Source organism: Coffea eugenioides, chromosome 1 (genome assembly GCF_003713205.1).
Source record: "Coffea eugenioides isolate CCC68of chromosome 1, Ceug_1.0, whole genome shotgun sequence".
NCBI classification, from domain to species: Eukaryota; Viridiplantae; Streptophyta; class Magnoliopsida; order Gentianales; family Rubiaceae; genus Coffea; species Coffea eugenioides.
This window is the reverse complement of record NC_040035.1, coordinates 44,316,033-44,327,016: the sequence shown is the minus strand read 5'-3', so window position 1 is coordinate 44,327,016 and position 10,984 is coordinate 44,316,033. Positions and strand designations below refer to the sequence as shown.

The window sequence follows — 10,984 nt, the reverse complement described above, 5'->3', positions numbered from 1 at the left end:
GTGAGTACAAGCATGACTGTAACCGTACAAGTGTTAAGTTAACCATCCCTGCTTCAATCACTGGTTTCTTGACACTCCATGCGCAGTGCTCGACTTCTGCGCACCGAGTTGCTTTTGCGGATGTTCCCGCCTTTTCGCTGTAAGCCCAAGGAAGGCTTAGACAATAAATTTGAAGATTAATAGTCCCGTACGTCTATTTTATTGTACTCATGAAAACTGGCAGTACCACTTGTATGAAAATCTCAAAGTAACCAACAAGTAAAAGCTTGAAAACTTGTTATTCCGCAACAAATAACTAGAACACAGAACTAGAAAAACCAATGAGCAGCAAATTACTGTTTGATGGTCCAAAATAAAATGGACATCAGGGAAAAAGAAAAAAATCCAGCTTAATCTGTAGTTTTGAAGTTGCGCAGCAAAATGACAAAAAGCTGCCAAGGACTACATATTAAGCCACCCTAATACACAGGAACTCTGATTTATAAAGATATTGTTCACTTAAGATGCTGCAAATCCTCATGCCAAGCGTAAAGTTGAGCAACATTTGTATTTCAGGCACCACAGTGGCTGATTACCATGAGCCCTCAGCACCAACTGTTGGATTCTTAAAAGCAGCAAGATTCCAGGATGTCTTCAATGCATACGGCTGAGAAATTGTCACACCTTCCTCAGTGATATTTGCTATCTGCAAAATCAACTCATGTGAATACAACATCTTTCAATCAAGGAAAGTAATGTGTGTCTAAAACACAAAACTGGAAGCAGCAGCGCAAAACCAGTTCAGATGCAACAACACATCCCCAGGAAGAAGAAAAGTCTAAGGTAAGGAGAGAGCACAACTTTAGCATGAGATAAAAATATAACTGAACCATTAGTTCTCTGAGAAGCTGTGAAAGACTAAAGAGGGAGTCAAGGGGATGAAATGTTGGCAATACATGACTGAAAATTAAGCCTTAAAAAAAAAAAAAAAAAAACTGGTTGCACTTTTACTACAGAGCTTAGCAACTTTAATCCACAACTAAATTCGAAATTGCAATGCTGAACATTTTTTAACACGTGACACATCAGTGTCCTTTTATTTAAGCAAAGTTCCTCCTTTGAGTTGGATTTAGTATGACTATAATTAAGGAAACAAAAACCACAAAGGCCCTGCTAGATGGAATTTTGCATTACTGGACACCTTGCTCAACATAGGACTCATCAAATGTCCTTTCACCACAGATGAAGTCACTCCTCGCACATGAGTATCCTTTCCTAATTACACAACCCTACTGAACCCACCACCCTGTGGTTCACAGGACCAATCTATGATTCTACATGCTCCCATGGTTTTTTGCTCAAGACTCTTTGACTGCTCGTGGATCACACGGGATAGAAACCACAGTAAAAATTGGTTGCCTAGATGACTATCTAGTAAAACAACCTTTCCCAACCATTACTACCTTGAGAAGTTCTTTATCGACACCCTGTCCCATCCCTTTTTTCCAACTCTATCCCCTTTTGTTGTTCCCATAGAACTGGAAATGCTGACTCGAATCACTGACACTCAGCATAATATTCTTAGTAGTATTGAAGAAAATCCAAATTTATCACCAACAATTCATGAGGTTATTTGACCATTAGAAATCAGTATTTGTGAATAAGTTGAATATGTATCCAATGGTATACAGAGTCAAGAGCTTAAGCTTATTTCAACCTATTCACCTCCTATGGTACTAAAGCAGGTGTTGGAAAAGGAAAAACTATGTCTCAGTAAGAATACACCTAAAGGGTAGCCATTTCAGTGAAAATAAGTCAGGTGCCATGTCAACATTTAAATGGCCAGACAATGCTTGATTTTTTACATTCCAAAATTTCAATTCCTTTTTATTTCACCTCACCAAATACCCAAGTATGCAAAAGCCACAAGCAAGACATCTCAAGCTCAGCCATATGAGTGTAAATTACCAAACAGACAGCAGGACCCGAATTATACATTAAACTTGCCTGGAGCTTGTTCACTGCTGATCTATCGCGATAGAGAAGCACACGCATGCATTTCTCCAGTAGCTTAACACCATCTTCAAAACTCAAGTTTTCATGCCATTCATCCCGGAGAATAGGTCGTGCCAGGTGATTCCCAAACCCAGTTGCAACATGATTGTCCTCGTAATGCACACCAATCATATTAACCTGGGGAAAAAAAAGTCACGTGCATCAACAAAAAGTAGATACTATGCAGTCATACATACATAGCAATCTATGTATCCAAAATAATACTGAAAGAGGTTTACTGTTCCAAGATACTTCTGCCCATTCTTCACTCCACCAAGCACAAGAGAATTCCACAACGGATTAAACTGGTTACGGCGATTGTACATCACTCGGGTTAAATAGTTATGAACCTCTTTAGGGCCCAAGGAATTACCGTTGTCCCACAGGTTATCATATAACCTGCATCCACAAAGTATAGATAATAGCTATTTTCACCACAAATTGCTTCCTGTTACATGTATCTCCATCATCAGCAGTCAAAATCCCAAACACACCCTAAATTGAAGGAACATGAATACAGAACATAAAACCCATTCATTGCGCCCTAAGTACAGTAGCACCCATCCAGGATAAGAAAAACTTACATGAGTTCATCAAGGTAACGTAATATCTCCTGGAAATCACTAAGTTCTCCACTTGCGCCAATAAGCGAATGTTTTCCTACTGGTTTCATTCTCTCAACACCCTTATACCGAAGGGTTGAGCCATAGGAACCTGAAAGAAAGACATAATTACACAAGAAGACTGATATAATTAGTATGTTTTATACTCATGAATTTGTCTTTATCCCAAGCAGACCAACAGCCTTCTGATGTCCTCATTGAAAAACTTGAACCCCAAGAACTCTAGTAGTTCTTAACATGATGGTAATTTAAGAATGCAATATGGATCTATATCTGCACACATCAACCTCAGATTCTCTGGACCGGCTCACTCAAGATTAGGCAATTATAATTCCCAATGAGGGCAGAGAAAGCGATATAGCTTAGCAGCAATGTGTCGTCTCTTCACAGTTATAACCTCACCAGTTCAAGCCTTATAATCTAATTCCCATAGAAGCCTGCCACAGTTCAATGAGACTGAGATTGGAGGCTTGTATAATTGATGGGATATAATTTAACTTGGTCATGCCGACTGACATGAGCTTAACTCAGACAAATATCCTCCCAACCCCAAAAGTAAGTAAATAAACAACAGGGCATAAACTCAGTTATGAGTTGCAGCAAGTCAATACATGGATGGAGAGAAGGAGATCTGACCTCCCATATCAGCAGCCATAAGAATGCCATCCTTGTATTTAATCCCAACCACAGACGTCCCCGTCACATACGGGTACCTATAACAAAACCACTTTAATCAAACATATACATATGAATCCCACCCAAAAAAAAAAAACTATACTTAAAAAACCCCACACATTGATCATGCATGTAATAAACGTAAAGGTAACAATAGATAGTTTTTTCAACTTCCTTTTCCCGACTCTGCTTTAACCCAACCCTAGTCTCACAATTTTTAAAAAATCAACTGATAAAAAAACAAGCTAAACTGATCTCCACTTAAAAATTAAACATGAAATTAGTAATTAAGTACTAAATGAGAACGAGGGAGAAAACACTACAAAGTTCGCTGCGAATCGGCTTCAGAGATTACTGAGCTATTCTTAGAAGTAGCCGGAACTTCAGAGTCCAACATCTGTAGAAATTTTAAAATCCAAAAAAATTAAATTAAAAAAAAAAGTACTGAACTTCAGAGTCCTATTCTTAAATTAAATGAGAACGAGGGAGAAAACACTACAAAGTTCGCTGCGAATCGGCTTCAGAGATAACTGAGCTATTCTTAGTAGCAGCCGGAACTTCAGAGTCCAACATCTGTAGAAATTTAAAAATCCAAAAAATTAAATTAAATTAAAAAAAAAGTACTGAACTGGCTTCTGCTTATTTTCTATTGATAATTGAAATTGCTTACGTTCAGTTTTTGAATTATTAATCGATGCAGAAATTGGGAAGACGGGTCCACAATTTGGGCGGTGGTGTGTCATTTGAGAAGCTGTCTTGTTTAACGTTTCCCCTCCCTTGAAGAAAACATCGGTGACGGGTCGGGTTTCTATAAGAGCGGTTAGTTCCCGATCCAATTTTGAAACTGATACAAATATTGAGGCAAATAATAAGAGAAGCAAGGGACAAAATGTTTATTTCTTTGTAAAACTGACATTCCTCGTAACATGAAATTAATCTATTTATAGAGTTGAAACCAACTCCATTAATTATCCCACTAACTCCATTAGCTACACTAATTCCACTAGTTGCTCTACTAATTATTTCACTAACTCCACTAATTCTACTAATTTCATTAATTAATTAATAACGGTAAATATTTCTAACAATTCCTCCCTTAAACTGAAAGTTTCTCAAACATTCAGTTTAATAGGACTTATCAACTGCACAGACTCCAAGTAACTTCCTTAATTTCTGAAACGTGAATAACTTCAATGGCTTGGTCATTATGTCTGCAATCTGATCTTCACTTTTGCAGTAGAGAAAATCAATTATTCCATCCCTTGTGAGCTCCCTTAGAAAGTGAAACCTAACGTCTATGTGCTTGGTTCTTCCATGTACAACTGGATTTTTAGAGAGCTTGATGGCAGAACTGTTGTCACAATAAATTGTAGTAGCTCCTTCTTGCTGAAAATACAACTCTTCAAGAATATTCCTTAACCAAATTAGGCACAGGCGGTTGCAGCTACATACTCTGCTTCAGTTGTTGATAACGTAACAATTGGTTGCTTTTTTGAACACCATGAAATAGCTGCTGAACCCATCATGAACACATATCCAGACGTACTCTTTCTATCATCAGAATCGCCTACATAGTCACTGTCAGTAAAACCAAACAAATCTGATTTTCCACCATTCTTGTAAAATAATCCATACTCAATGGTTCCCTGCAAGTATCGAAGAATCCTCTTGGCAGCTAGAAGATGTGTCTCCCTTGGACTTTCCATGTATCTACTAATAAGACTTACAGCATGTATAATATCAGGCCTAGTTGCTGTCAAATACATCAAACTTCCCACAATTTGCTTGTAAAGGGTGCTATCAACCATCTTTCCTCTTGGTTCTTTGATGAGTTTTAAATCCATTTCAACTGGCGTACTAACAGAATTACAATTCGACATTTGAAACCTGTTCAGAATTTCTTGCACATATTTTCTTTGAGAGACAAAAATTCCATCAGCAGATTGCACCACTTCAATACCCAAAAAATAATGCATCTTTCCAAGATCAGACATATCAAATTCAGTCATCATAGATTTCTTGAGTTTCTCAAACATGGCACTATCATTCCCAGTAAAAATAAGATCATCAACATATAAGCAAACAATCAGCAATTTACCTCCATCTCCAATCTTTATAAAAAATGTATGCTCATATGGACATTTCTTAAATCCTTTCTTAAAAAAATAAGCATCTATACGACTATACCAAGCACGTGGGCCTTGTTTTAACTCGTATAATGCTTTCTTGAGTTTGTATACCTTATGTTCACTTCCAACCTTCACATAACCAGGAGGTTGATCAATAAATACCTGTTCCTGTAAATCACCATGTAAAAATGCTGATTTCACATCCAATTGGAAGATAGGCCATGAATTTTGAGCTGCCAATGCTATCACCATCCTAATCGTGTCATGCCTTGCGACTGGAGCAAAGATTTCTCCATAATCTACCCCAAACTCTTGTTTATAGTCTTTAACTACCAGACGTGCCTTGTACTTGTCAACTTTTCCATTCTCCTTTAATTTCGTCTTGTACACCCACTTGACACCTATAGATTTTTGTCCTTCTGGAAGATTAGTTAATTCCCAAGTATTATTTCGTTCAATAGCTGCAATTTCTTCATCCATTGCCTTCTGCCACTTCAAATCTTTGACAGTTTCTTCAAAAACTGTAGGATCATAATTGGAAAATAGTGCAAAATATGTAAGTGGGTATTCAGATTGATCAATTCCAGTTACCTCATAATCAATCATCCATGCAGGTCTTTTTCTAATACGTTGAGGCCGTCCTTCATCTTCTGCTACTGTTTGGGAAATTGATACATTATTTGGACCATTTGATGGAATTTGTTTTGCCAACTGCTGCCTGTTTTCTTCATCAACTCCATCAAAATCAGCAGGTATTTGTTGTTTAATAATATTGCTATTCCATGGCCAAAAATTTTCTCATCAAAAATTACATCCCGACTGATGACATTTTTCTTGGTGATAGGATTATAAAGCTTATAAGTTTTTGACTGATCATTAACACCAAGAAAAATGCATTTCTCCCCTTTATTGTCTAGTTTTGTCCTCTTTCGTTCTGGAACATGAGCATAGGCAATGTATCCAAAAATTTTGAAGTAATCCACTATTGGTTTCCGTCCACTCCATACTTCCTCAGGCGTCATATTTTTAACAGCAAGTGTGGGACTTCTGTTCAATATATGAATGCTCCAGTTGACAACTTCATGCCAAAAATTTTTTGAAACACCACTTTTTGTCAAAATGCTCCTCACCATGTTCAATATTGTACGATTCTTCCTTTCTGAAACACCATTCTGTTGCGACGTATAAGCTGTTGTAAGCTGCTTCTGAATTCCATGCTCCTCACAAAAATTTATAAATTCTTGTGAATTATACTCTCCACCACGATTACTGCGAAAAAATTTTATTGATTTGCCTGCTTCCTTTTCGACAAGAGTCATGAAATTTTTGAATGTTGAAAATGCTTCTGATTTTTCCTGCAAAAAATAGACCCAAGTTTTTCGACTATAATCATCAGTAAACATCATAAAATAACGTTTTCCACCATTAGATGACGGATTTATGGGTCCGCATAGATAAGAGTGAATCAACTCCAAGACATTTTTTGCTCTCCACGATTTTCCTTTTGGAAAGCTATTCCGATGTTGTTTGCCAATAACACACTCTTCACAAACTTCTGAAGGAGTTGTGATTTGAGGTAAACCAGCTATCATATTTTTCTGTTGCAGAGTTTTCAATCCACCAAAATTCAAATATCCATAACGAAAATGTCATAACCATGCCACATCTTTCGATTTTGTCGAGAAACATGAATGAGTCAAGTTCTGCAAATAGAGTGGGAACATACGATTCGCCGTCATCTTAACTTGAGCAATTAAGCCCAACTTGGCATCTCGAATCTGACATACACCATTTTTGATTGAAATCTCGTACCCTTTTTCGAGCAACTGACCCACGCTAAGCAAATTTGTCTTTAAGTTTGGAACAAAGAGAACATCAGTAATAGTGTGGGTAGAAGAATTTTCTTTAGCTTGGATAATTACCCTTCCTTTTCCCATAACAGAAATTGTAAAGTTGTCACCAAACTTGACAGTGCTACGAAATGACTCGTCCAATTCAGATAATGCCTTCTTATCTCCACACATATGATTGCTGCAACCAGTGTCTAAATACCACATGTTTTGTTGAGTTTCTTCACTCATGTGACATACCATCAAAAGAGACACTTCTTCTTCTTTTTCTGTAAAATTAGTCCTTTCTCCATTTTGTCTATTCAAATTAGTTCGACATTCGGACTGATAATGGCCATACCTATGACATTTGTAGCATTCAACATTGGACTTGTCTGCTGACTTTGGCCTTTGATTTGTTGATGGATAGCCTCCTCATCCTCTTCTTCTTCCTTGAAATTGATTTTCTTGGTGTTGGTATTGTTGTTGTTGGTTGCCACGATCATTATTTTCTCTACCTCTGCCTCTGCCTCTGTCTCTTCTTCATGTTGAGTGACTTTCTGCTGAAGCCACCCGTGCTTGCTCCTCTTTCTCTTGCTGGTTAATTTTTTGCTCATGATCCAACAAAGAACTCTGCAACTCATCAATTGAAATTGCATCAATATCTTTCGATTCCTCTATACAGCATAAAACAAAATTAAATTTTGTTGTCATTGATCGAAGAATCTTCTCGACAATTGTGGCATCCTTCAAATTTTCTTCATGGATTCTCATCTTGTTAGCGATTGCCATCGTTCTTGCGAAATAATCAGTGACTGATTCGCTTGACTTCATGCGTAAAGTCTCAAATTCGGTCCGAAGAGCTTGAAGCTGCACCCGCTTCGCCTTTGCATTTCCTTGATACTTTTTATTCATGGAGTCCCAAATTTGTTTGGAGGTATCTTTGCTAAGAATTGTCTCCAAAATGGCTCGATCAATAGCTTGAAAAAGATAATTTTTAACTTTAAGATCTTTCAGTTTCAATGCTTCCAACTCCATTTTTTGCACCTCTGACAATATTTCTCCGGCTGTTGGCTCTGCTACTCCAGATTTGACAACCTGCCAATACTCCTTGGATCTCAAGAAGTTCTCCATTATCATACTCCAATGATCATAGTGACCAACAAAGCGAGGAATTGCTGGCTGCACAAAATTGTCGGTGGCCATCGTAATTAATAATTCTCACAACTCACTTTTGTTTTCGCTCACTAGCCTAGCTCTGGTACCACTGATACATATATTGAGGCAAATAATAAGAGAAGCAAAGGACAAAATGTTTATTTCTTTGTAAAACTGACATTTCTCATAACATGAAATTAATCTATTTATAGAGTTGAAACCAACTCCACTAGCTACTGCACTAATTCCACTAGTTGCTCCACTAATTATTCCACTAACTCCACTAATTCCACCAACTCCCCGGCTTTTGTCGTCCGGATCCTATGACTGATTCCATTTTGACCCTTTCAGGGGTGGCCGGAAGAAGCCATTGATCTAGTGACCCACGGTACCCGCTTCAATTTACTCTGAAATTTAAGGTACTAAAAGATTCACAATTTTTCATCGGATCCAAAGAAGGTCAGGTACACCTTGTATGTAGGGCTGGAAAAGCCAGAGGTTTAAATTTTTTATTTTTTACATACATATTCAAAGTATTATCTTTAGAGCTAAGTAAGTAACTTTATTGAATAAATTGCAACTGAAATATGAGAGTCTATAATTTGTTTACAATATTCATTTGTATTTGTAAATGTTATGATCTTATTTTCTTAGAAAAAGAGTTTAATTAACGTAGGCAATTAATGCTGATTACATTTTTCATTAATTTTGGATTCTTATTAATATTTTCTCTTTCTTTTTATTCTTTTTTTTTCTATCAAAAGATAGAAACACACACACTCAATTATATTAGAAACACTCAGGAGGTTAACGGTTAGAGGACACAATTAAGAGTAATCTAAGGGGGACCCACAAGAAACCCACATCCAACCAATAGGTAACTGAACGATGACCCTATGAACCTTAAACCCAAGTTGAAGAGCCTATATCCAACCAATGTGGGAAGGAAGCCCCATCCCCCCCAGCACACCCTTACCAAATAAATGGTATTCTCTTTGGACGTTTGTGTAGAAACTATTTTTTAAGAAAAAAATTAAATGTTAAGAAGGATGGGACAAATATCTGTTGATCTGACTTTTTTTGAACAGGTACCCAATGACTGAATATCAAGTGCCCGTTCATTCGCGAGATAGATAAAAGTCAAAAAATAGCTAATCTACAATGTGCAGGTTGGGTGATACAAATCCCGTTGATAACGAAATTTGCAACAACGAACCTCGAATCGATGGTGATTAACACAAATTTGGAATTGGCGGAATTTTCTATTTGAACCCCTCTAATTCCCGTGATTGAAATTTCGATACATTCTCGACCCATATTCATACGAATTAGTGAATCCTAAGAACGATAGAAGGCGTGGCAATCAAGAATGATGAACTTGATTGATAAACCGACGAACACGAAAACTATTCTTGGCGTTCAATAGTAGCTCATAGAGCCAAGAGAGCAAAGTCTCAAGAAACGATTTCTGTAGAATGTTATAATCTGTTATTGAAACAGGAAAAATGATGTATTTTTGTTGTTCATACAGCGTAATGTAAAAGATACAACCAACCTTGAAACTCGGCCCATAATCCAACTTAAAGGACGGCTCCAAGCTTTAAGAGTTGGACCGTTTATTAGCTACCAATTCGAGCCCAAATACTGACTAGCTATGGACTAACCTAATGACTAAACTAGCTAAACATTCGGCCCCAGACAATGATTAATTAAATAATAGTTGAATACTTGAATAGCATTGAGTCCCTTTTTAGGTCTGCATCATTGGGTCAGTCAAATGTGCACGAGACCAAATATCCAATCCATGCCCACGCCTACCTTTAAGAATCCCACCTGGAATATACTTGCATGGTGACGCATTCTTTTGCTTAGACCATTTTTTGACAATTTATACTTTAGAAAGTAGTACACAAAAATGCCAAGTATCATGTTTATGTTTAAAAATACAAATGGCATTAAAACTTTTTATTTTAGTCCTAAAAATTGTTTTCATTCAACAATGTGTGTTCAGAACATGACTCTAGGGAGAATCGTGTCTAACATGCTATTTCTGAATATTACAACTATAAATTATAGTAAGTTTAAAGTAATTTGGAATCCATTTGATAAAATTAAAGTTTGAAATCCGAAATCTGAAATTTGAAAATTAAGTGTTGAAAGTGTTAAGTTATAGTTGTTTAATAACTAACAAGATTATAGTAATGAATTGAAATATCACACAAACATTGTGTTTCTATCTTTAAAAAATTGCTTTTATTTGTGTATTTGGAGAAGAAAAAAAAAGTGTATGTGAAAGAAAAAACAATGAAACAATTTAGCGGTAATATTAGCATTCAGCTATAAATATTTATCAAACAGCATAAATAGGTTTAGCATTAAAATTCAGACATTCATATATTTTTTTCAGTGCTTAAAATTCAGCAAATTAATTATTTCAGTATTCAGATTTCAAAATTCAGATTTCAGAATTCAGATTCAGTTTTATCAAACGGAACCTAAGTAGATTATTGTTTATTAGCAACCATTATTGTTTTGT

At 36.5% G+C, this 10,984-nt stretch overlaps 1 protein-coding gene across 2 annotated transcripts; it reads right to left on the bottom strand.

The window, feature by feature from the left end:
- Window positions 1-259: 259 nt before the first annotated feature.
- On the bottom strand, window positions 260-4,172 carry LOC113772658 (proteasome subunit beta type-4-like). 2 transcript variants are annotated; one of them, XM_027317253.1, is made up of 8 exons: window positions 4,003-4,172; window positions 3,832-3,905; window positions 3,656-3,729; window positions 3,294-3,370; window positions 2,619-2,748; window positions 2,274-2,433; window positions 1,987-2,172; window positions 260-685 (listed from the first exon to the last, which is right to left on the bottom strand). In XM_027317253.1, the coding sequence occupies exons 3-8, from the start codon at window positions 3,727-3,729 to the stop codon at window positions 572-574; spliced, it is 741 nt and encodes a 246-aa protein (XP_027173054.1). In that variant the 5' UTR covers window positions 3,832-3,905; window positions 4,003-4,172; the 3' UTR covers window positions 260-571. The 2 variants fall into 2 exon arrangements, with proteins under 2 accessions (XP_027173054.1, XP_027173081.1); XM_027317280.1 differs by lacking the exons at window positions 3,832-3,905; window positions 4,003-4,172 and having other exon boundaries at window positions 3,269-3,370.
- Window positions 4,173-10,984: the final 6,812 nt, after the last annotated feature.